Here is a 25,166-nt window from a genome sequence, read left to right as displayed (position 1 = left end):
ACGGGCAGAGTGCATTCCCCCTTTCTCTCGCCCCCCCCGTTACATATATTTATTAAATAAATAAATAGTGTATTTATTAAAAACCACAGGCTTCTCCGCCTCGCCTCGAGAGGAGGACAAGCCGGGTCTCCCCCTGTCAGAGGGCGGCGCCTCGAGGCAGGGCTGGAGGCCCGGCAGGTCGCAATCGAGGCCTTGGGCGCCCCGCCGCCGGCGCCTTCCTCCGCAGGCAGGCAAGCGAGGCAGGCCGGGCGGTTGGCCGGCCGGCAGGGGCCGCTCCGCTCCGCTCCCCTCCGGGTCGGCCGTTCCGGCGGAGGCCGCGAGGATGGGCGAAGCCGAAAGCTCGGCTGGGGCCGCGGCGGCGGCGGCAACAGCGGCGGAGGGGAAGCCTCCTTGCCCCGCCATCGGGCCGGGCTCCGTCTCGGCCGCGCCGGAGCCGGTCCCGCAGGCAGGGCCGGAGGAAGCGGCGGCGGCGGTGGCGGGGAGCCTCTCCGTCTCCTCATCGGTCGCCGTGGCGAGCGCGCCGGCAGCCCAGATCATGACGGCGGCGGCGATGACGACGGTCTCGGCCGCCTCCGCCGCCCCTCCTCCGCCTCCGCCGCCGCCTCCGCTGCCCGTGCCGGTGGTGTGGAGCCCCGAGGTGGAGGTCTGCCTCTTCCACGCCATGCTGGGCCACAAGCCCGTCGGTGAGAGAAAAAGCAGGCCGCGGAGCAAGCCTCGGGCTCGAGTGGGGGCGCCGGCCGGGAAAAGGGGCGGGGAAGAGGGAGACCCAGGAGGCCGCGCGCGCCGGGTAGGGAGGGAGGCTTCTCTCCCGGGAAGCCCCCTCGAGGCTGTGTTCCGGCGCCCTCTTTCCTCCCCCCCCCAAAAAAAAACCCTGGGGGTCTCAGGCAGCTTTCGGGGACTGCAAGGCTCTCGGCTCCATGCTTGTTTTCTGCACGGGAAGGTTTCAGAGGATCGGTTGCTGCCCTTTTCATGGGTGCTCATGTCGTCTCCCGATCCCATTGCACCAAGGATCTTGCGGCAGATCACGGTTGTGCCCAGTTAGGGCGACCCTACGAACGAGGGATCTCCAAAACTGGCTGTCCCCAGCTCTTGCAAACTCCACCCTGTGGCTTCCTTTCGGGAATCAGTCCATCTCCTATTTGGTCTTCCTCTTTTCCTGCTGCCTTTTGAACTTCTTTTGAGTGTGGGTGTCTGTGCAAATGGGAGGGAATGAATTGACCTGGAGGGTTCTGCTCTTTGAATCAAGCAGGAAAAGCAGTGCATCTCTGTGCCTCCTGATCTCGGGTGTACCTGAAGTGCGCTGTAGCCTTACAGATGAATGCACAAAAATTGCTGGCTTCTTGACATCCATTGAAATATGCTTAAATGCTGCCCCAATGTGCCTAAAGCTTTCCCTGGGCAGTTTACAATTTAATGATGCAGGCTATTCTTTGCTCCCTCCACCAAGCTGGGTACTCGGTTTACACACCTTGGAACGATGGAGGTTTTAGTCAGCCTTGAGCCAGTTCCCCGAGTCTAGGATCGAACTCCGGCCATCAGCTGTCTTCACCGCACTATGGCAATTTAACCACTGCACCACGAGACTCAGGAAGTATTATCTTGCAATATGTTTGTTTCGACCATGGCTTATCGCTCCCATACTGTAAAACGTTCTTCTGTAATACCATAGGATACATTTTCATAATCAGATGCTTCTGCTGTGATTTAGTACTATTGGTGAAACTTGCTCCCCCTTTTTTTCTCCCTTCTGTGATTCCTTCAGGTGTCAATCGCCATTTTCATATGATTTGTATCCGGGACAAGTTCAGCCAGAATATTGGGAGGCAGATTTCTTCCAAAGTCATCTGGGACCACTTGAGCACCATGTACGACATGCAGGCACTGGTGAGTGCTGCCAGCCAAGAAGCTGAGCATAATTGCTTATGTTGACGCCGATCTAAAAGTTAGCGATCAAACAAGTTGCGTTCTCATGTGTGATCTGTACTGCAAGCAGTAACAGACGTTTGGCTACATTTCCCCTAATCATTGCAAGATTGTTCCATGTTAGGTTCTCCTGCTTGAAGAGAGGCAGCTTGTTCTGTTGACACTTTTGCCCAAAGCCTTGTCTACCCTTGCTCTGAAAACTTTGTTAAATCTGCAGAAGTGGGGGGGGGGAGGAATCTATTAATCTCCTGCCTTTTAGAAATGTATAGATTGTCAGCACTGTACTCAGCACCTTCATTTAAAAAAGCAAAGCATGCTACTTATGTACCACCCCAGAGTGCTTAAAGCACTCTCTGGGCGGTTTACAAGTTAATTATACAGGCTGCACATTGTCCCCTCCCCACCATGAGCTAGGTGATCATTTTACAGACCTCAGAAGGATGGAAGGCTGAGCAAACCTTGCGCCGACTACCTAGGATTGAACCCTGGGTCATGAGCAGTTTTTGGCTGCACTGTGCAGTTTAACCACTGCGCCATGAGGCTCTTACAATTAAGATTCCTCTGAGCATCATACGGAATCTTTAATACCATGGCATTTGATGCAACAAGGAAAATATTCATCTATTTTAAATAATATCCATCTATCTTGCTAGGATTCTTTAAAATCTGTAGCATTCCATTAAAAAGTACGGTGTTATTTTTTTCATGTGTAGTAGATGAAAAAGAATTCTAAATTATCATATAACTCCATTGTTAGAGATAAATCTTTCCCTTGTTGACTTTCAGTTACCTTGCACAAGCACTGATTCAAAAAGTTATCTGATGACTGTAAATATCTTAACTTTTCTGTTTGTTAGTACAGGATGAATTTTGGACCTAATCAAGTTTCTTTTTTTAATCTCTAAGCATGAATCTGAGATTCTCCCCTTCCCCAACTCAGAAAAAAATTTCATTCTCCCTGAAGAAATTATTCAAGAGGTAAAGGAAGGTAAGAGCCAACATCAGTTTATGTAACGACCCTGTGCATTTCTTTAACATGGGACTGATCGTAAGACTCTTTCATGGCTCAGTCTTATAGTGTGGTTTTATAATGTCAGCTCAGGTAAGCATCGTGAAGCTCAATGAAACTTAACTTTCTATTCCAGTTACTCATCAGCCACTGCTTCAGAATCTGGTTGTAACTCTGAAATGGTTTGAAAGAACCATATTGGGGAATAGCAGGCAGGGAATTATTCCTTTAATCTTGTTGAGATAAGTGCTATGGCTATGCTTTGACAATTTTTGTAGAATTTAACAAAAGTGAAGGGACACTGAATTTCTGTCAATGAATTTCTTTCCCATCATTGGTGTGCTTCTAAATATGTCCACAGGAAAAGTGATGATTGAAGATGATGTGAAAGAAGAAATAAAAGAAGAGCTGGAGTCACATGCAGGTTCTGATGAAGGTAATTTTAGCACACAGAAATTATGCCACATATGTAAGATAAGTACCATCTCTGTAATGTCTGGAGGCATACTTTTCAGCGGCATATGTGGGGTATAATGCCAGCCACATGCCCTAATGTGCAGGAATGTTGCAAGGGTAAGGACTGACATACCACTGTTTCTCCTGCAGTTGCTTTAGTGCTAATCAGGAAGGAGCAAAATACCATGATAGCATTCCAGCATATTTCTGATGGGTAGATTGTGCGCCTGTAGTTTTTTTCTGGGCAGTGACAACTGTACTGTTCCTAGTCTGCTGTTTTGGTTTGTGCAGTCTCCTTATGACCTGTGTTGAATCAGCATGCGGACATCTATAGTGTGTAAATTAGATCTAAGAGACACCAGGGTTATGGAACTGCATCTTGTTAATTAGATAATCCCCAGTTCAAAGCTATGTCGTCTTCTGTACAGGCTCCCCCAAAACAGATGGAGCAGCCACATCTCTCCCCATAAACTGGATTGAATTTCACCTCTCAAAGATTGCAACGAAGCTATAAACTGAAATCATGTTTCATTTTGGATTAGCTTTTTGTTCACCTAGGCATTTTATACTGCCTTTTCCTATAGGCATTCTCCTATTACATTTAAAACGATTTGCTCCTTTAAACTAGCCCACTAATCTATTGATACCAATGATGGTCCAGGACTTATTAACCCTAGCCAGTATGGCCAGTGTTCAGGAACAATGGAAATTGCAATCCAAGACTATCAGGGGGTTTGTAGGTTTCCCAATCCTGCTTTACACTGAAATTTTAGTATGTCAGGTTGGAACCTCAGCAAAAATCCTTGGAAAAACAGGGAGATGCCAAAGGTTGCTCAGCCCTCTACTGTGTGTGTTTGTATAACCATGGCAGCTGCAATACTAGCTGAGGATAAATTTGCTATCTAAATGTATGTATGCAAGTATGCATGTACATCCAGAACACAGCCAAACAGCCCAAAGAGCCTACAACAACCATCAGATTCCGGCTGTGAAAGCCTTTGAGAATACAATTCATGTATTTATTTCTGTCGTGCACTACACCAGAGTGCATTCCAGTAAAATCAGTAATGTACAAACATGCAACATAACATGTAACCACAATGTTAGTACTGTATTATGTGTGTGTGTTAGAGAGAACCTGTACATCAACATAATACTCCTCAAAAGGAACAGTATTGTATTAAGCGGCTGCTAAAAAAAACAGCTAAGAAGTTCAAATAAAATACACCAGTCGCTGACCTCTCGCTACACCCAGAATCACAGAACTAGTACGTCTGATCTCTGCAAAATGGCCTGGTTACACAAAGCTGATTATTAGCCATACAAATGGTTGAAGAAATGGCATTATTCTATGTATTATGCTATCTGATTCACACCACAGCCCCCTTTAAAGTTCAGGATGGACAAATAATTAAGTGCATCTTCATATTTATTTATTTATTACAAATACAGTGGGGTCTTGACTTGAGAACTTAATCCGTATTGGAAGGCGGTTCTCAAGTCAAAAAGTTCTCAGGTCAAATCTGCATTTCCCATAGGAATGCATTGAGAACCATTTGATCCGTATCTGCTCTTTTCCGTCCATAGAAACTAATGGGAAGCTGCTATTCTGCCTTCGATCACTAGAGGGGGATATTTTGTTTCTTTTTTTCTTGGGTCAAGAAAGTTCAGGGAAGGCAGGGAAAATACAGTCCAGGCAGTACAGTACCAGACAGTCTGAAGACTGTCTGAAGACTGTCTCCCAATCCACTCTCTAAACGCTGGGAGGAGTGAGGAAGCAGACAGGCACCCTTTTCACTGGCCAACAGTTAACTGAAAGTTCAAATTTTGCACTTTCCCTGCCTCCCACGTGGGTTTTTTTCAGTTTGTAACTCAAATCTAAGTGTGTAAGTCAAGTCAATATTTTCCTATGAGAGTGGTTCTTAAGTCAAAATGTTCTTAACTCGAGCCGTTCTTAAGTCAAGACCCCACTGTACACAAAAGCTGCAGCCATTGTGGTGAAGGGTTTGAATAGATCTGGCTTCACTTTAGATTGTGTCCACGGTGTGACAGGTATTGCTTAAGTCATACTGTTTCCTATGGTTTTGTTCCAGTCTATGCCTCTCTGGGAAGCCTTGCCAAAGCAGTTGAAAAACCAAGCAGCAAGGAGAAAGAGAGGAACTCCTCTGAATCTGGATCGAAAGAAGGAGGGGATAAGAGAAAGCGAAACAGAGTCACCGAGAAAGTCTTAAATACAAACAGCAATCCGTCTAGCCCGAGTGCTGCAAAACGGCGTCGGACATAAGCAGTGATGGAAGAAGATGGGAGCCCTTTTTTAAACTCTGGAGTCTCAGCAGGTTTATAGTGTCTCTAGCTCAGGAAAGGAAAGTGAGTGACAAATAGGAGTGGGCATGAGTTTTGGCTATCTTCTCTCCGAACTGATGGCTTGCTGATCAGCTCCAAGGGACCTGAACAGTGCCTTCCCCCTTCCCAGAATCTGAGCAAGAGGGAGGTTGCAGGCTTTACAAACTTTTAGAATGGCCAAAACGCTAGCTTTGGGTGTCTTGAGCTTCTGTTGCTACTCACTGACGGCAGTAAGCCTGCATCTAGTGATATCCAGCCACCAGCAGAATGTAAGCCACTGACCAAACGGAAGAATGGGAGGCCCTAAAACAGATCTTGGAGGGCGGTGTCTTAGTGGGTTATTGTTCTGAAAGAGTTTGTGATCCCGAATGACAGCAAAGCTTGCTAGGAATGCATGCCCAGAATACAGATCACCTGCATAAAAGAAAGAAGCACAATGCTAAGAGATTGGAGAGATAATTTTTTTTCAGATTGTAGAAGGTAGTATTTACATATACTAGCTTATTAAATGTCTTAAAACCAGACTGAATACTCTCGCATTGTGTTTTTCTTTCATATATCTGCAGGAAGTTTAAAATAAAATGAGAGAAGATCCAGCATAAACTGGTATGGGTAGAAGAAATAGCAGCTCTTACTTTATCTACCTTCTATAACATGAATGCACTAGATGCAAACTTTTCAGTGTGAATAGTTTCCTGAAAGGCAGCAAAATCAGTTAAAGTAGAAGGCATTTGCCAGACTGGAACAATAATGAGCAGGTGTCTTTCAAACCATCATTAATTTTTTTAAAAAAACATTAAATTTTGCCTGAAGTTTTTAAGTGGCGCTAATGAAGTGGTTTAGGTATCTGGCTGTGGAGCTAGAAGTTGGAAGTTCAATTCCTCCTCCATGAAGAAAAGCCAGCCTGTGTAGCCTTGGACAAACTGTATGGTCCTAGAGCGTCCTTAGAAGAAAGGAATGGTAAACCACTTCCAGTGTTCAGTACCTGGAAAATGCTGGAAACGGTTACTGTAAGTAAGAATTAACTCGAAAGCACAGGATTATTGATTTTAATGTTATTAGTAATGCTGCCATGTTAGCGCTTTTCAGAATTAGTTTTAACTAAATGGTTGGGATTTCATGCAAAAATGATAGAACCCGAGATAATTTATTATGTCTGGATAATCAGATGGGAAAAATTTCTCTGTCCTTATTTTGGTAGATTTGCAAGACAATTTTTAAAGGAAAGCAAACAAGAAGAATGAGTAGCTGAAGAACTCTGTTCAATTGTACCTTTGTGTTAACTTTTCTCATTTAATAAAAAAGAGCTGTTCTATTTTACTGTAGTACAGTCAATTATAATAAATGGTAATATAATCAATGCACTTTCCTTTTATATACCAAGTTAAGTCCATTCTAGAGACCTCCAAAAATTACAGTTGACACTTCCTGTATACCACCTTAATTAATAAGGCCCTGATGAAGGTATAAACCCTTGCAGGATTGTCTCCCTTACCTGTGAGAACTAGGCCAAGATAGAGTTTTGTATCAAACTGTTCTTTAATAACAGTGAGAGCCGTCGGAGGCAATCCATCATGTTGTTCTGCTTTTGGAATCCTTGCAGAAAAGGCAAGCATGGAACAAGTAGCCTTTCTGATGATGCATCACAGCTGCCATTAGCCCTTGCCAGCATGGTAAGGTGGTGAAGGATGATGAGAGCCATACTCTTTGTTGTGAATTCACAAGACCACAGATTCTCCATCTCAGTGACATAGAATTTAGACTCGTGTTTTTTTTCTCAGTAGGAAGAATTCCAGCCCAGATGATTTTGTAGGCAGTCACTCAATCCAACAGTTCCTTGGTCCTACAACATTTCCGTTGCACACTCAAAGCCGCCTGTACAAGTGTGTTCCTAATCACTTCAAAGGCAGAAAAACTGCACCCTGGAAAAAAGGATGCATGTAGACCTGGCCATTCCACTGAAGTAAATAGGAAATCCCAGATGCTTAGGGGCACTGTATGGGCAGCATACAGTTTATGCTGGATATTGTCCCCCGGTTTATTTAACTTATATGCAGAATACATCATGCGAAAGGCAGGACTGGAGGAATCCGAAGCTGGAATTAAGATTGCTGGAAGAAATATCAACAATCTCAGATATGCAGATGATACCACTCTGATGGCAGAAAGTGAGGAGGAATTAAGGAACCTTGTAATGAGGGTGAAAGAGGAAAGCGCAAAAAACACTCTGAAGCTCAACATCAAAAAAACTAAGATCGTGGCCACTGGTCCCATCACCTCCTGGCAAATAGAAGGGGAAGATATGGAGGCAGTGACAGATTTTACTTTCTTGGGCTCCATGATCACTGCAGATGGTGACAGCAGCCACGGAATTAAAAGACGCCTGCTTCTCGGGAGGAAAGCAATGACAAACCTTGACAGCATCTTAAAAAGCAGAGACATCACCTTGCTGACAAAGGTCTGCATAGTCAAAGCTATGGTTTTTCCAGTAAAAATGTATGGAAGTGAGAGCTGGACCATAAAGAAGGCTGACTGCCAAAGAATTGATGCTTTTGAATTGTGTTGCTGGAGGAGACTCTCGAGAGTCCCCTGAACTGCAAGGAGAACAAACCTATCCATTCGGAAGGAAATCAACCCTGAGTGTTCACTGGAAGGACAGATCCTGAAGCGAAGGCTCCAATACTTTGGCCATCTCATAAGAGAAGACTCCCTGAAAAAGACCCTAATGTTGGGAAAGTGTAAAGGCAAGAGGAGAAGAGGACGACAGAGGATGAGATGGCTGGACAATGTCATCGAGGCAACCAACATGAATTTGACCCAACTCCGGGAAGCAGTGGAAGACAGGAGGGCCTGGAGTGCTCTGGTCCATGGGGTCACGAAGCGTCGGACATGACTTAATGACTAAACAACAACAAATCTGTGGATTGGGTGTGGTGGTTATATTATTGTTTATTTTACTGTTGGAAACTGGCCAGAGTAGGGTGAACCCCACTAGATGTAGTGGTATAAAAATAAAGTGGATAATAAATAAATATTTGGTCTTCCTCTTTTCCTGCTGCCCTCATCTTTTCCCAGCATTATTTTTTCCAGTGAATCTTGCCTTATCAGGATGTGCCCAAAGTATGACAGTCTCAATCTCACCATTTCTGCCACCAGAGTTAGTTCAGGCTTGATTTGAGCAACGACCCACTATTTTGTCTTTCTGGCAGTGCGGGATATCTGCAAAGCTCTCCTCCATCACCACGTTTCGAATGAATCCTTGCTTTATATCCCTTTTTTTAAAAAAAAGGCTTTTAGGACTACTGTTTTACCTCCCTTTTAGCGTACAGTATGTTGAACGTCCAGCTAGGAAAAGCTCACGTCCCTCTGAACAGATCAGTCTCACGCTCATCTGAGAGCAACCCCCCCCCCATTTAAACATACTGGGGGTTCTGCCGGAACATGATACAACTCCCTACACACCTGTCTTTCCTAGATTGCGACCGGGCGCCGCAATTTTATGAGCGCGAATTCAGGGAGAGAGAGGCGTCGTCGACCAACCCTTTAGGATGGGAGGCAGGGGTACCAAAGGATCCGGCGGCGGGCTTCCCCACGAGATCGCCGCCCCGGGATCCAGGCTGGCATAAATCCCCTAGAGTCGCACCCCCCCCCCCGCCACCCACGCCCGGCGTTCCAGGAGGAAACGCGAAGCCCACTTCAAAGGGCGCCAACGTTCTCTCGTGGAACGCCGAGACTTGTCCCAACGTTCTGAAAGGAAGCGCGCCGGCCAATGAGAGCCCAGGGCTGTGGCCACGCGCGCCTGCCCCGCCTCCTCGTCTCCCACCCACCCCCAGCCACCCACGTGCCTTTCGCTTTGTATCGTTTCCTCGGTCGTGCGGGGCCGGCGGTGCCTCGCCTTCACCTTTCCCTTTCGGTTTCCTTTCCCGACTCCCGGCCGGAGGAGGAGGAGGAGGGGGCGGCAGCAGTCTTCACCGGGGATGGCGGCGAGGAAGGACGCGTCGGCCGAAGATCAGGCCAGCGAAGACTCCGAAGAGGGGGAGGAAGAAGACGTGGGCTTCTCCGAATACGACTCCACTTGGGAGGATGATGATGAGGATGACGACGGCGACGAGGAGAAGGAGGATCGGGCACAGCTGGAAGAGAAGCCAGGGAAGAAAGGGCGGGAGGCGGCGGCGGCGGCGGGCGCTAAAGAGAAATCGAAACCTCCTCAGGAGAAGCCGGGCAGGGGGTCGCCCAGCGCCACGTGGGCCTCCGGGATTCAGGTGAGGGTCCGTGTGTCCCCTTCCCTCCCCCGCCCCAGAAACACTTGCCTTGGGGGGCAGCGGGCGAGTTGGGGGTGGGGAGAAGGAGGCGGCGGCCAGCCTCCGATCTCTTCCGGGTGCCTGCAGAGAATCGCCCTGGTGTGTGCTTGGAATATAAAAGAGGTGGGCATTCGGGTTCGGGGATGGGTGGTTGGCCTCGCCGATCCCCACCTTCTCTCCCGGCACGCGTGGGATCGTGGACCCTCTGCTGCCTTGAGCGATCTGGTGGTGGTGGGGGCCTGTGGAACCTGGCTTGTCTGCCAGAGCCCCCCCCCCTGCCGCGCCCCAGAAAAGCGCCGCGCGCGCACACACACACACACCCCTACCTCTGACGAATTTCCCCGAACTGAAAATATTTGCGGAGGAATCGAATGTGAAAGTGTTGAGACGATCCTCTTGGGAGGAAGGGCGGACCCGGGGGTTGCTCCCCTCCCCCCTCCTAAACGAGGCACAGGCTGTCACTCATCAGTTTAATTTGTAAAGGCTAAATTTATCAAGCATTCCCAAATCTGTGGGAAGCTTAATTATGCTTAATTGACTTGTGCTTTGATCTTAAGTACATGCGCTGGTTATAGGAAAGAGGTGATGTACAGACCCAATAGGGTGGGCCTCACTCTGTATTATTCATTTTTCTTCCTTCAACACTGTTTCCTGAGTCACCCAAAGAGTCAAGGGTCAGCCGTATTTAAAGAGGGATTTTGTGCCCTTGTAGGTGTGCAATAATATTTTTTTAAAGTATTCTTTGCGCGTAGAGAGCTAGCACTGAAGGAAGAAAGGTTCTAGTGCGGCGCACTCATCATTTGCTGTATGCAGTGAGGTTTCCAACTAACTCCCCTTGTTCCAAAGGGAAGCATTCAAGAATATTTTGCAATCTGAAGACAATGCTATGATTCTTCTGTATGTATCAAAAAGTCCTAAATTCCAAGTCAAATGTTCCATTCATTGCATTTCTATCCAACCAGGTCAGTGTTACCTGTCTATGAAAACTCTATGCCATTGAATGTTTTATTTTATTTTATACGTCTAGAGCCTGCCTCTCTATTAAAAAAAGGAATCAGTCAAAATAACTATAATAAGAGGCCAGAGACCTTTGGGTAGTGTGGGCGGCATATAAATTAAATAAATAAATAATAAAAAATTACACAGTATCATTTCTTAATAGTGAAAGCAGTCAATCAGCTGTTTAAATCAGGGGTGCGAAGTGCATGCCTATCCTTTCAGAACTTCACCTTTCATCATCCTTCACTATTGAGTACTTTAGCTTGGGCTGACGGGGAATTTTAGTTGAGCGGAATATCACTAGTTAAACAGTTAAATAAATGTGTTTGGAATATATTTGTTATTTTCACCATATTTGGTTGAATGCCTCTGATCTTAGCCAGGTGTGAAAAGTCACACCATCAACAAAAGTGTGTCCAGGAAACAAAAAATTTCTGTTTTGGGGGGGGTCATGTATAAATATTTGTTACGTAATCCTACTCTTATGTCTGAAGAAATGGACTTGTTCATGAAAGCCCACATTAAAATACAGGAGTTAGTTCTTCAGGAGGTGCCCTCTGTAGACCCTAATGGACACCAAGACAACAATTTTCTGAAGGGTCTGGCTCTCCTGGTCATGCAGCCAGGGAATTCAGATGACATCTATATTTGTTTGGTAATATATTTGACATATCTGAGTTTGTGACATTCTTTCTTAATGTCTTTTCAAACAGTTTGGAAAAAAACTTCTGAGAGATGGCCATGAGTTCTTTACAGCTTAGGGAAGAGGGAATTGTATATCCAACAAAGTTTTTATTGTGTAGGAGAAATAAAAACTAAAGCTTAAATTTCACTGAGTCATAGGTCAGTGCCAGTTTGAGAATGCTGTCAAGCAATCTTGTTGTAGATGCAAAATTACTTTTGGGAAGCTCAAAAAGGTTAGTGTTGATGGTGCAAAAGATTTGTATGTGACTCATGTGCAGGTTGCATTCCCCATTATAACTACATGATCGTGCATCTCTGTTGTGCAGCAGGGAAAACAGTGTTCTACAAGGCAGTTCTAAAAATGTTGAGAACACTTATCAAAAAAACAGCCCTGATCATTTGTGTTTGGGTGAGAAGTGGTTAACTAATGCAAAAAGGAGTCACCTTCTGGGATTTTCCCTTTCTTGATGTCTCTTTGTGAATGGCAAAAAGGGTACCCCCAAAAGGGTACCTTGTAGACCATCTTGACTGCTGCCATTGGTCTTGTCTGTTTAAATCAGTCAGGCTGCCCTTCGCTATGTAAACCACAGCATCCTTTTTTCATGCTGGCAACGTGGGCATGATGTTGTGCAGAAATATCAGGCCGTTTCCTGGCTTTTTGAATTGTGGGTACAGAAGCATAAAATCCCACCTTCATAAACCTCGGATTTTCTGAAGATTTGAATTTTGTGTTAACAGTAATAATGGTGTGCCATCAAATCAATTCTGATTTGCGGTGACTTTTTTTTAGCATTTACTTGGTAGGGCATACTCAGAAATGGTTTACCATTCCCTTCTGGGACCGCAGCATGCCGAAAGCCACACAGTTACTGTTACACACAAACGGGCACAGGTGTATATGTACCTAAACTGTTTCCAGCTTTGTGGGCCATTGTTTATGCAGGCCAGACAGAAGGTCACTTATGATTTAATAAGTTGAAATGTTTGTCTTGCATGAAGTCAAATTGAGTCAAGTTTCTTTCACTGTGAAGCCTTTCTGATCAGGAGTTGATGTCTTCAGGTGACATCGCATCCCGTGTGACTTCCGCTATGATAATCCTCCTTAGGATGCTTCCTGTTAAGGAAAGAAGATGATAGCTCAAGCAAGATCAATGTCATCTGTATAGTAACTCATTGTGCGTGCATGCATCAAGTGCCTCCCTGTTCCCCGCAGAAAGTCTGCTCAATAGGACCTCCAGCAAGCCAGGGATGTCCGATGCGCTGCACCCATGGTACATACCAGCACTATGATCCCAAAGAAAATACTGGCCACAGTCTGTAGGGCAGGGTGCTCAGCTTCTCCTTGTTTAAACAAGCAGCGTTTGGGGTGAAAGCCACATCCAACGTACTTGATGGAGTCAGTGTTGACATTGCCTTGAGACCTCCAATCTAGGCTCTCTCGCATCCTTTCACTGAGTTTCCATCACTTGGTGCGCAAGGAATAGAAAAACAGCAACACTAACGGACTCTGGCATTCTGGGCCATGCCTTCTTATCTTCCAAAGCTTTCCCCTCCATCAGAGATCAGTTGTCCCTCATACGTTTGTCTTCCAGTTCCAAATGTAATTATTTGTAGGAGCAAGCTTTCAACAACTAAGGAAAAGCAAAGCGTGTTGCTTATATACCGCCCCATAGTACTTCAAGCACTCTCTGGGCGATATACAAGTTAATTATGCAGGCTACACATTGCCCCCCCCAGCGAACTGGGTACTCATTTTACTGACCTCGGAAGGATAGAAGGCTGAGTCAACCTTGAGCCGGCTACCTGGGATTTGAACCCCAGGTTGTGAGCACAGTTTTGGCTGCAGTACAGCAGCTTAACCACTGCGCCACGAGGCTTCGGGTGGCTTCTTGTTTGTATCACTTGTATTTTTAGTAGACACTTGTGACCTCTGTTTCAAAATACTTCTAATTTTAGATGTGTGCCCTCCAAGTGATTTGTGATTCTAACTGTTTTTTTTAATGTGACTTGTTAACTATCTTGGGCTCTTATGAGGAAGGACGAGATATAAAAAGAATAACCTATTATCTTTGTTTCCATTCCAGGATGATCTCAGGAGGCCACAGGAAATCTCTTCCTCACCCTCCTTCCACTTGCTTTGCTCTACTTGTCTTCCTTAGCTCTTCTTGTCTCCTTGCCCCAGTGCCAACAGAGTCTGAGATGACAGAGGGGCCAGCATGAAGCATGTCAAAATAATATTTCTCTGCTGGCTCTCCTTTACTGTTTATTGTGAGACCACCACAAAATGAATGCCTCCCCCCCTTATATTGTAACGGCAACATAAGACAGTTGTAACTTCCTTATTGAGACAAAAGGACGCATCTCAAGTAACTCATTATTTGTAATCTGACATGAACAAAGGGGACGTGTTTTGATTAGAGATATAGGGGCTTTTGTATACGAATATCCCCACGCAGGTGGCGTTAACAACGGTCCAGTTCCATGGGACCGAACGGTCCACTCGCCGATCCACCTCGGATGGCACGATTCTACCAGTGGCTCCGCAGCACACAATCCGCTCGCCACTCTTCAACCTTGCAGCAAGGCTGGGCCTCCTGCCAGGAGTGGCGAGCAGATCATGCGGTGCGGAACCTTTGGTAGAATCGCGCCGTCCGCGTCAGATTGGGTGAGTGGACGGTCCGGCCCCATGAGGCTGGACCCTCGTTAACGCCACCTGTATGGGGGTATTTGAATACGAATATTTCCATCTCTAGTTCTGATTTGTCAACGTCAAGAGGCCAGGCATTTCTAATGTTGCTTTTAAACTCTGTCCTATCTTCAGGAACGACGAAAGGCAAACCATTCCTCCATGGGGTTTAGAAGATGTAAGGTAGGTGCCAGAAACGGGAGGGGTGGTGTGCCATTCATAGAGGTGGGCTTTGTGTTTTGTCAGTGCTGTTCTGTAGAGATGGGCACAAAACGCCATTCAGCAGCACCCACACAGGTGTTCCATAGGCATCGCACACTTCCTTCCCTGCCTCCTCTGGGGGATTGTTCTCTCGCCGGCAGCAGCACCCTTCCCTGCTCTGCCTCCTCCAGCAACCATCCACTCAGATAAGGAGGCAGGGCAGGGAAGCCCATTGTGCTTCCTCTGAGTGGGTGATCACTGTGCAGTTGCTGGGATGATCCATGATTCATGCCCATCTCTACTCTTCTGTGGCCTTTTCTCTTGGGCCTGGCACAGATTGATAATGGTATTGAGCATTTTTGATAGTCTCACCATTTCTTCTTCCTTGGAACCAAAATATCAGTTTGGAGTAGCAAAGAAAACTCAGCTGAAATTGCTTCTATAAATTAATAACAATTGTGTGCTGTCAAGTCACTTGTGACTTACGGCAACCCTTTTCAGGGCTTTCCAGGTAGATAGTATTCTGAAGTGGTTTCTCATTCCCTTCTTCTGGGGCCACCCTGGGTCTGTGCAGCTTGGCACCAGGCTGGCTCTTCTCGGATGCACAGGGTGGAATCAAACTGCCAACATCTGGCTGCACAGCCAGAGACCTAACTCACTTGAGCTATCCAGCCATTACAGGCCATCAGCATTATTCTCAAATGATGGAGTTGCATGTGTATGTACTTGACCGGTACGTGCGTCGGGACTCCCATGTGCTTTGGCATTGCCCGAGACATGGCGAGCTGGCAGTTCATTAAGCATAGCACCATGTTTGAAAAAGGTTTTCCGCTCTTGAAATTAATCTCCTCCTAGCTAGAAGTGGAAGAAGAATATTTCCTTTTATGGTTACTTGGAGTTGTATAGCTTGAGATCTGGACTCACACTAACTTTTGTCTCTTCCTTTTCCTTAGCAAACAAGCAGGCGCAACTGGGGAGCAGCAAGAGATATGCAGAAATATAGACGGCGGTATCCAGTAAGAAAAATTGTTGTAAATGGAGTTTTATGGCTTGGCATAGAGCTGGGGATTCAGTTAGAAACTGTAGAATTAGCAGCAGTTTGACATTCTGAGCTACATCCCTGCACTTACACTGGTGTAAATATTCAGTTGAATTGGAAGGGGGCTGTAAGGCCATCAAGTCGAACCCCCTGCTCAATGCAGGAATGCAGATCTTGCATATACAGTGGTGCCTTGCAAGACTAATCTAATTCGTTCTGGAAGTAGCGCTGTCTTGCGAAAAAATCATCTTGCGAAAAGCGATTTCCCATAGGAATGCATTGCAATGCATTCCTATGGGAATCTTGCAAGATGAATGAATTTTGTTTTCTTGCGAGGCATCGGTCTCAAAAAAATCATCTTGCGAAGCACAGCCATAGAAGAAGGCGTCTTGCGAGGCACCATAGCGATTGAAAAAACCATTTGTCTTGCTTTTTTTTTCGTTCTGCGAAGCATTTGTCTTGTGAGGCAGCACTATAGTTGTCCAATTTTATCTTGAATGCCTCCAGTGTTGGAACACTCATCACCTTCCAAAGTAATTGGTTCCATTGTCATACTGCTCTAACACTTAAGAAGTTTTTCCTGATGTTCAGCGTAAATCTGACTTCCTGTAGCTTGAGCCCATTATTATGTGCTCTGCACTCTGGGATGATTGAAAACAGCTCCTGCCCCTACAGAGAGGGAGTAATCAAGGGAGATGGGAACAGACAGTCCTCGCTAGCGATATTCACAACCTTTTAAACTTACTATTATTGTATGATTTTAATTGTTGTGAGCCTACTTGGGTACCCTGTGGGGAGAAGGCAGCAGATAAATAATATAAACAAATAAAAATGAATAAAAGTGTTTGGGGGCTGTTCAGGCAAGAAGTATTCCTAAATTGGATTTCACTTTTAATGGAGCTCATTGAAAAACGAACAAATCAGATGTTCCTTTTGACTGATGCCTCATTCTCTTCTCCAGGGTTTAGAAGAAGCTGAAGTCGAAGAGCAAGAAATGTGGAACCTGAGCTTTTACAAAAATGAGATTCATTTCAAGCCTCACGGTACAGCTTTCAATTTTGTTTTCAAAAAGAAGTGCCACCTGTCAACCTTAGTCTGCCTTCCAAGTCTTCCAACCCGTGAAGTTGGATTCAGTTGTATTGGTTAAAAAAAGGATTTTTTTTAAAAAAATGTTCCAAAGAGTCAGAAAATGACTGATTGAAAGCAATAAGTACAGATGGTGGCTGTTTCCCTCCCCGTGTGAATATCCCATGACCGATATACTTCATATCGTATGGTTGTTTCCCACCCACGCCACCCTGAGGAGTGAAACAAACTGCACAGACAAACCATGACACTTGGTTGTCTATAGTTATAGCATTTCCTGAATCCTGTTGGGGTCCATGTAAGTTTTGTGCAACTCTGCAGCTAATTGCAGCTAATTGATGAGAGGCCAGGGTACATCTTGGTTGTGCCGTTGGGTGGGTGTGTAACTGAGACACACCTTGGCACCACAGCAATTAGCTTCAATTAGCCACAGGAAGTAACACAAACTTTGCACATACTCCAGTAGGAATCTGGCCACTACATATTTTGCAAGTGCTTTTTGAAGTGTTCCTTGACATAATTTTGTAGGATGTATGGTTGAATTTTAAGCACTTTAAAAATAATAATTATAGTAACACAGCCAGCGGCCACTAGACAAAGCCGGTTCTTTTCATGTAGGTGAATGCAAAGAAGTTGGGATATTGGCATGTGACCACTTATAAAAGCAAAGTGTTTTGCTTATATACAGTCCCATAGTGCTTAAAGCATTCTCAGAGTGGTTTACAATTTAATTATACAGGATGCACATTGCCCCACACACCTTGGCAAGCTGGTACTCAATTTACTGACCTCAGAAAAATGGAAGACTTACCGTATTTTTCCGTGTACAAGACTATACTTTTGTCAAAAATTCTTAGACTAAAAATTGAGGGTCGTCTTATACATGGAAGTAAACTGAGGAGAGAACAAAAACAAGTGGAGGGGAAAGCAGGGTTCAAAGCGATTCTGCCGTGCTTTTATCCCTTTCCCCCTACACTTGCTAAGCCCCACTTAGATTTCTTAATTTTGGATTAGAAAAGTGGGGGTGTCTTATACACAGAAAAATACGGTAAGTCAACCTCAAGATGGCTACCTGAGCTTCAGATTGAGTCCAGGTCTTGAGCAGAGTTTTCACTGCAGTACTGCAGTTTAACCACTGCGTCCCGAGGGTCCTTGTATATCTGCATGCCTTTTTGTCCTGTCCCATAAATTATATACAGAAGCATGCATAAACAAGCCACTGGTGTACTTTCACTGGGCAGAGGGCCAGCATTGCAGAAAATTCCTTCTCTCCTACAAAGTTTTTTCCTTCTTCCTTCTTGCAAAGCTTCTGGAGGCAAGCAAACAGACTTCTTTATTTAAAGAGATTGGGGGGGGAGTCTTGCGAGTTAGCCGACTGACGTTTTGCATTAGCTAATTGTTCTAAGTATTATAATTCATATGTGCTCTTTTTCTAGGCCTTCACATTGAAGACCTCCTCGAGAAATGGCAGAATGACTATGCAACTCTGGAAGAAAACCACTCCTATATTCAATGGTAAGTGGCCCCCATTCCTCTTCACAATGGCACATGGAAAAGTCTTCTTGGTCTGCCTCCCGATTTTGGGCAACCCCCCGTGTTCACTCCTCTCCCCCTCTCAACCCTGAACCAAATCATCTTTTGGAGAATCTATAATACATTTCATTTGGTTGGGCCTGTCAGGAAAAGGCTGGTGTTTGGCAATGCATTGTAAATAAATATTTCTACAGGTCCGCTCTGTTTTGCATTGCATAAGAAAGAAAGAAAAAGGAAGAATTATGAATGTATAGTTAAATTCCTAGGAGCCCCTGCAGGTATCACTATCTGTAAGTGTGAGTCACTTTAGAATGATAGAAGGGACACCTTGTCCTGTTCTTGGACATAGGATTTCTTTTGTCTATCTCTTTCCCCAAAGATCTCATATTAGTAGCAGGTCAGACTAGTCCAAAAAATTGCCCAGGCTTTCTCGCTCTCATTTCCTGCCTTGCAGACCAACACATAAGGATTTGATCCCTTTTGTCAAAAGGCACACGTACCCCGATTACTTACCAAGGGCTTTCAAAGTCAAGCCAGTATGGCGTCCTCCTTTGGTTTGGGACCCTGACCCTAAATTCTTCCTCCTGTGTAGTGTGGTTTGTCCTTGCCTTCGTGATGAAACGGCTCCCAGGCTAGGAAGTTCGACTATTAGATGTTAAAAGGATGGTGTCTCTTACCGCACGTGATGGATATCCTCTCCTTTGGCTGTGCTGGGCAGGACGGCTGAGAGTTGCAATACAAACCATGTCCAGTGGACCACATGTGGATTCCTCACCCCGAACAAAATATGTGTCTGTATCACGTATTTATTTGTTTCATTTCTAAGCCGCCTTTCTCCCAGCTTCTAACACTTTGATGTCACTTTTACCTGTCGTGGTTCTATCCTAGGGGATGCTGGGATTTGTAGTTTGATGAAGGGCTTAGAATTCTTTGCTAGACAGTTCCATTGCAGTTCCTTAAACCGCAGCACGGAATTCTGAATACCTTGCTGGATTACGTATCCCAGGATTCAGTCAGGTGGGGCCATGACAGTTCACTGTGGCAACAAAGTCCTGTAACTATGTAGTGTAAATGCACCTTTTTGTTTATGTTAGCTTTCCTTACAGTTGGGATCTACATCTGAATAAAATGTCCGATTTCCAGAAATTCCTAATACACTGAACTAGAAGACGTTGACTCGGTAGGATGTTTTAACTAAGTGATAAAGGCTTGCCCTTCATCCCTACCAAGCTGAGTGTCGCTTCTTTATAGTTATTTCCCTTTTAAACCACCCTTCTGTGTGTGTGTTTTTCCTGCCTACTTCTGCATGACGGGCATACATTTCCTTCTTCCAGGCTCTTCCCTTTGCGTGAACCAGGGATGAACTGGCGTGCAAAGATTCTCACGTGCCAAGAAATTGAGGTACTTTTTTTTGTGCTTTTGAAATCTGTTCCCTAGTTTGGATATTCTCTCTTCTCTTTTTTTCCCCCCATTTCTCCATCTGGGTGAGAGAATGTGAATTCAGTGTCTTGAGTGTGTCACACATTCCCGCTGAAGAGGGATCATTCCCAGTTGCCATGTGTGTAGAACCTCAACACCAATCAGCTGAACCCAGAAAGTCCACTCTGTTTAAATGCTTGAATACAGAGAGAGGCAGATCTGTTAGTTTTAGTTTTGATTGAGTTCTGTTTTCTTTCCTCCCCCCACCCCAACTTTGCAGTCAAGGGGTCCTTAAGACAGATCAGAAATCTCCCTCCTAGAATCAGACACATGAGCTCTGATCTCAGAGGATATGATCTGATCTTCTATTTACCCTTCCGGCTGCTGTTGAAAGATCCATGCCCCTTAAACCACCTTCCTTGTATCAGAGATTCCATGTCAGGAGGTAGGGGAGATTAAAGGACAGTGGGAAGACCAGAATACACACTCTTACAGACAATTCAGAGTGCTTCTAAACTTTGACCAACATCGAAAAACAAGCTGGTGTGATTCATGTTGCTTTTGCTGCAAGTGTAATTTAAAAAAATGTTTTTAAAAAAGAGGGGGAGCAGCATCTAACTTCACTGCAGGATTGTTCTAGGGATTCTTTTTTGCATCTGTTGGTCACTTTTTAAAATTTTAGGTCTGTATGCGTTTTTGTGTGGATTTCTCTTCTAACATGCATTATATGCACACATAAGTTTTATACTGAAATATACAGTTTGCTGGAAGTATGGGGGGATGCGTAGCCTGCATCATGAAATTCTAAACCGCCCAGAGAGTGCTCGAAGCGCTATAGGGTGGTATATACCCTGTTTCCCCGAAAATAAGACCTAACCCAAAAATAAGCCTCAGTGAAGTGAAACCCCGCCCTCCACCCTTGTGCAGCAACCAGAAGAAGGTGACATGACTGCATTTGAATAAATGTCTATTGTTGTACATGAAAAAAATAAAACATCCCCTGAAAATAAACCCTACTGTGTTTTTTGGAGCAAAAATTAATATAAGACCCTGTCTTATTTTCTGGGAAACACGGTAAGCAGCACGCATTGATTTTTTTACATTTTTCCCTAGCAATTTTCTGTCATACAAATCGGGTTGACCGTTTGTTAATCTGTGCATTTCCATGATATCAGTATTTTATGTACAATATTTGATTGAAGAACTAACATAACAGAATGTGGGGAAGGGTGCAAAAAGGTCATTGTAGACTTTCATTATACAGTGGTGCCTCGCATTACGACGTTCATTTGTTCTAGCTAATCGCTGTAAAACGAAAACGTCATAATGCGATTTTAAAAAGCCCATAGAAATGTATTAAAACCCGATTAATGCGTTCCTAGGGGCTTGAAACTCACAGTCCAGCAAAGATCCTCCATAGCGCGGCCATTTTCGCTGCCTGTGCAGCGAGGAATCCGTGCCAGAAAAGAGCGGGCAGCCATTTTGAAACCACCAATCAGCTGGCCGAAAATCATCGCTTTGCGATGATCGGTTCCCGAAGCAGGGAACCGATCATCGCAAAGCGAAATTCCCTCATAGGGAACATCATTTTGCGATCGCAAAAACATCGACGTCTAGCAATTTCGTCGTCAAACAGAGCGTCCATTAAGCGAGGCACCACTGTATATGGGTTTCGGGAGTTATATTCACATGACAATGTGAATTGAACAAATTTTTGCTATCCTAATTATCTGGTTGTGGCATTTCCCTGGTTGAAATCCTTTCCCGTCCCAAAACTAATATATGTATGCACAGAACATTTCTCGGCAACATTGTGCCACTGCACTAGTCAAAGAACACTGCTTTTGAAAATGAAAACATGTCGGCAAATCGACAAAAAGCTAGATCTGGTACAAGACAGTTCCTTGTGTCCATCAATTTATAAGGGTGCTTTTGGCTTGCCTTTCTTTCAGGCCTTCAAGAAGTCCAAGGAAGTCATGGAGAGGTTTGTCCGTGCTTACAAGCTCATGCTAGGATTTTATGGTATCAACCTGATCAACGAGGAAACGGGAGAGTTGAAAAGGGCAGAGAATTGGTGTGAGAGATTCGAGAACCTCAACCGGTGAGTTTTCTGCTCCTTGTGACTCCTCTGGGCTGATTTTCTTGTGTGTGTGTTTGTGTGTCCATCCGTCTGTCCCTTCTCAGGCTAGCCCCACCTCCCTCCCTCATTGCCTTCACGTGGAGAGCCATAGTCTGGGAACATGAGATCTCTGCCAGACCTGGAAGAAACAGGGTTTCCAGTCACATGGAGAGGCTGCACGCATGGAGCGTACGGTCCTTTCCTGCCCAGCATTCTCCATGTGAAGAGAGTGACTGTGGCAGGGTGGACGAGGCAAAAACCTGCTCTCCTTCTTCCTTCAGTAAGTGCCTTGTCGCTTAGCTGGAGCAAGCTGTGAAAACCTTCAGCAAACACCAATAGGATTCTGGTCCGATAAGAGCAGGGTAGTGGAAGCAGACACTGGCCAAAATGTTGTTGGCATTATTACACAAAAGGCGTAACTTTTGCAGGTGAATTGCAGTACGTTGAGATCTCTCCACAGGCGTTATCTGTTGCACATTTGAATTACATGACATGGAATCCAGCAGATAACATCTATAGAATAAAGATGGGCACGGACCATGTTTGCTCTGGTTCAGCGCTACACCCAGATAAGTGTTCTGTGGGTGCCCCACACTTCCCTCCCCCGTCTCCTCCAAGTAACTAAACCAGAACAGTGCCATGGGTTTTCCTGACCTGCATCATCTGAGTGGATGGTCTGTGCCTTTTCGTAAAATGACTGGCTGAAATTCTGTTTGTTGGTGTAACTGTGCCTGCAGAAGGCTGATGGTGTTACGAGCGGGGCAACATTTATGAAAATTAAACACTTCCCAATTGTGTCCCGTGGCTGTGACAACAACCCCTTTAATTGTTTTAAGCTGTAAGACGGGAGGTTTTTAATTACCAGGAATCTCGGGTGCCGGGACGACCTTACTTAATTAAAGACTTCCTCCTCCCACACAATGAAAGGGATTACACAGGAGCCACCGGACAAAAGTAGGAAATGTTTACTTTTCAAAATTGCCCCCTTGTTGATGATGGAATCAGCCTTTTGCAGGCATAGTTACATCAGCAGGATTTTACTCACAATTTTAATACGACTTTAGGACTGTTGCTCACTTTAGAGCTGTTCATTCATATTGCCTATACTGTATATATCTGCTTACTCTCTTTCTCCCCATCTTCTCAGGTACAGCCATAACAATTTGCGAATTACTCGCATCTTGAAATGCTTGGGTGAGATGGGGTACGAACACTACCAAGTCCACCTGGTGAAGTTCTTCCTGGTGGAGACCTTGATTCATCAACAGCTCCCGAGGGTGTTGAGAAGTGCGTTGGACTATTTCATGTTCACGGTCCGAAACAAGCAGAGGCGCCAGGAACTAGTCTATTTTGCATGGCAGAACTTCAGACCGAAGCGCGAGTTTGTTTGGGGCCCGCACAAGAAACTCCGGAGGTTCAAGCCTCGGTCCCCAGAGTTTTTGAGCCACCAGGAGCCCAGGAAAGAGAAGGAGACTATGGGTGGGGGAGCCTCTCAAGGCATGGAGAAAGGTAATGCTGAACCCCCAAATGAAATATCCCAGGGGCTGAAGGAGGAGCCTTCTAGAGTTGGGGCCGATGAGGCTGGGAAAAAGGATTTGCCAGAGCCATTGAATGAGCATATGACAGACAGAACAACAATGAATAGTCCAACTGGGCAACCTGGTTCCCAGACCAGCAATGAGGCGAGCTTTCCATCTAGTGACTCCATGATAAACCAGAGTGGTGGAAAGGATCCTACCTCCGCCGTAGAAGGCAATGGATCACAAGGTGGCGATGCGGTAGAATCCCAAGCAAGGCGTACAGTTGAACATACAACCACTTCAGAAGAGGATAGCGTATCTACCTGTGCATCGCCAGCAGAAATTAAGGAGGAGAAGCATGGTGATGAAGAAGATCCACCTGTTCCACCTCCTAGGGAGGAGAGTGGGAGTGGCGCGGAGGGTGAAAGTCTCAAGGAAGCCAAGAAGAGGAAGTTGGACATGAGCAGGTTAACGGGAGAAAAGTTGTCACTCAAAGGCCCTACCGACATTGAGAAGATCTCCTTCAACCTTGAAGAGGTTGTGATTGATCCGAAAGACGCAGGCAAACGTCCACCAGTAGAGGAACAGGTGAAACTGTTGGCTTCCGAAGAAGGCACTGGGGATGGTAGTGATGTCAAGGAGGCTGAATCGGTCAGTGCAGTGATTAAAAGACGGAAGGTAGAAGAGACGGCACCAAAAGAGGGCGTCTCAAAGACACCAGGGAGGGTAGACACAGAGGGGATACCCTTGGAGGGTCAGGTAACAAATTGCTCTACCTCCAGGCTTGAGAGGACCGAGGAAGTCTGCCAAGATGGAATCAGAATAGTTACGGATAGTTGTGGCGACGCTTTGACCAGTTGCAGAACTGGAGGTGTGGATTTATTGGCTAATTCCCAAGCTCTGAGATCTAAGCCTGGCCTTTCATTAGGCGACTCTCGGCCAGACAAGACGGATGAGCCAGAAACTACCTCTGTTATAGAAAACAAGGAGTCTCCACCTCCGGAAACCCAGCCAGCTAGCAAAAGGGAAGTTGATAAACACTCAGGACAAGAAGAGGGAGGCATAGAAAGAAAAAAGGAAGCTGCAACAGAGAGAAATACATCCTCTAAAGTAGAAAAAAGTGAAATGACTACAGGAGGGTCCAAAGAAGAAGAATAGGTGTCCCAGTTAGGGCTGATCCAGCGCTAAAGTTGGGCTATGGGGCATAACTTTTCATAAACGGATCAGGACTGCTGTGTGGATGAGTGGCTGTGAATGTCTGTATATGGTTGGTTCTCTTCATTCTTGTTCAGACAGCTGGCTCTAAAACCAAGATCTCCAGTTGGTTGTATCAACTGGGATAATAATGGCTTCAGCATGGAGCCCCAAGTGAAGTTCGTGAATTGTAAACCCGATTCTTTGAATTCTTGAACAGATACTGTTTAATTTATACTTTTTATTGAAATGATTCCACAACAGTCCTGGTTTAAAATAGAAATGGGGTTGGTTGGCTGGGTCGGGGGTGGGGAAATGCTGTTTAAGCTACTTTGTGAACATATTTTCCAACGTTTACTAGATAATCCGAAAAAGAGTTGTTTTTGTTAAATAAAAATCTAAACTTTTGGATTCAGAATTTCTGTAGTCTCCTTGATTTTTAGCTGGCCCAGATCAAACAAAATTGCCCAAACCATCTTGCAAATGTCTCTTGGAGGAAAAGCTTTCTAAACAGCTGATGGATGTTTGTAAATGTAGAAAGTTAAATAGTGCTGCTGCATTCTTCCTTATACCTTCAGGCTCTGAGTTAGAGCAGAGGATCAGAATTACCGTATTTTTCTGTGTATAAGACGCCCCCATGCATAAGACACCCTC

The 25,166-nt window shown here is 45.2% G+C and overlaps 2 protein-coding genes across 2 annotated transcripts; both read left to right on the top strand.

Moving 5' to 3' along the window:
• The first annotated feature begins 236 nt into the window (after positions 1 to 236).
• On the top strand, positions 237 to 7,091 carry MRGBP (MRG domain binding protein). The gene is made up of 5 exons (XM_020804627.3): positions 237 to 683; positions 1,763 to 1,884; positions 2,830 to 2,911; positions 3,294 to 3,368; positions 5,482 to 7,091. Exons 1-5 carry the CDS (start codon positions 323 to 325, stop codon positions 5,670 to 5,672), a joined length of 831 nt encoding a protein of 276 aa, XP_020660286.3. The 5' UTR covers positions 237 to 322; the 3' UTR covers positions 5,673 to 7,091.
• Positions 7,092 to 9,618: 2,527 nt separating this feature from the next.
• On the top strand, positions 9,619 to 24,930 carry OGFR (opioid growth factor receptor). Its single transcript, XM_072996758.2, has 8 exons — positions 9,619 to 9,993; positions 14,537 to 14,584; positions 15,556 to 15,618; positions 16,603 to 16,684; positions 18,164 to 18,242; positions 19,595 to 19,661; positions 21,632 to 21,780; positions 22,946 to 24,930. Exons 1-8 carry the CDS (start codon positions 9,709 to 9,711, stop codon positions 24,474 to 24,476), a joined length of 2,304 nt encoding a protein of 767 aa, XP_072852859.2. The 5' UTR covers positions 9,619 to 9,708; the 3' UTR covers positions 24,477 to 24,930.
• The last annotated feature ends 236 nt before the right edge of the window (positions 24,931 to 25,166 follow it).

Source organism: Pogona vitticeps, chromosome 4, assembly GCF_051106095.1.
Source record: "Pogona vitticeps strain Pit_001003342236 chromosome 4, PviZW2.1, whole genome shotgun sequence".
Taxonomy (NCBI): domain Eukaryota; kingdom Metazoa; phylum Chordata; class Lepidosauria; order Squamata; family Agamidae; genus Pogona; species Pogona vitticeps.
Note: the sequence above shows the minus strand (reverse complement) of the source record. Positions and strands in the feature narration are given on the sequence as shown.

What these genes read in the sequence shown, in the direction of transcription:
- OGFR (XM_072996758.2), top strand. Translation starts at nt 9,709, where the DNA reads ATGGCGGCGAGGAAGGACGCGTCGGCCGAAGATCAGGCCAGCGAAGAC. An exon ending in GATTCATTTCAAGCCTCACG is followed by an intron (nt 16,685 to 18,163) that starts GTACAGCTTTCA and finishes CTCTTTTTCTAG; the next exon opens with GCCTTCACATTGAAGACCTC. An exon ending in TCACGTGCCAAGAAATTGAG is followed by an intron (nt 19,662 to 21,631) that starts GTACTTTTTTTT and finishes CCTTTCTTTCAG; the next exon opens with GCCTTCAAGAAGTCCAAGGA.
- MRGBP (XM_020804627.3), top strand. Translation starts at nt 323, where the DNA reads ATGGGCGAAGCCGAAAGCTCGGCTGGGGCCGCGGCGGCGGCGGCAACA. An exon ending in TGTACGACATGCAGGCACTG is followed by an intron (nt 1,885 to 2,829) that starts GTGAGTGCTGCC and finishes TTAATCTCTAAG; the next exon opens with CATGAATCTGAGATTCTCCC. An exon ending in TATTCAAGAGGTAAAGGAAG is followed by an intron (nt 2,912 to 3,293) that starts GTAAGAGCCAAC and finishes ATATGTCCACAG; the next exon opens with GAAAAGTGATGATTGAAGAT.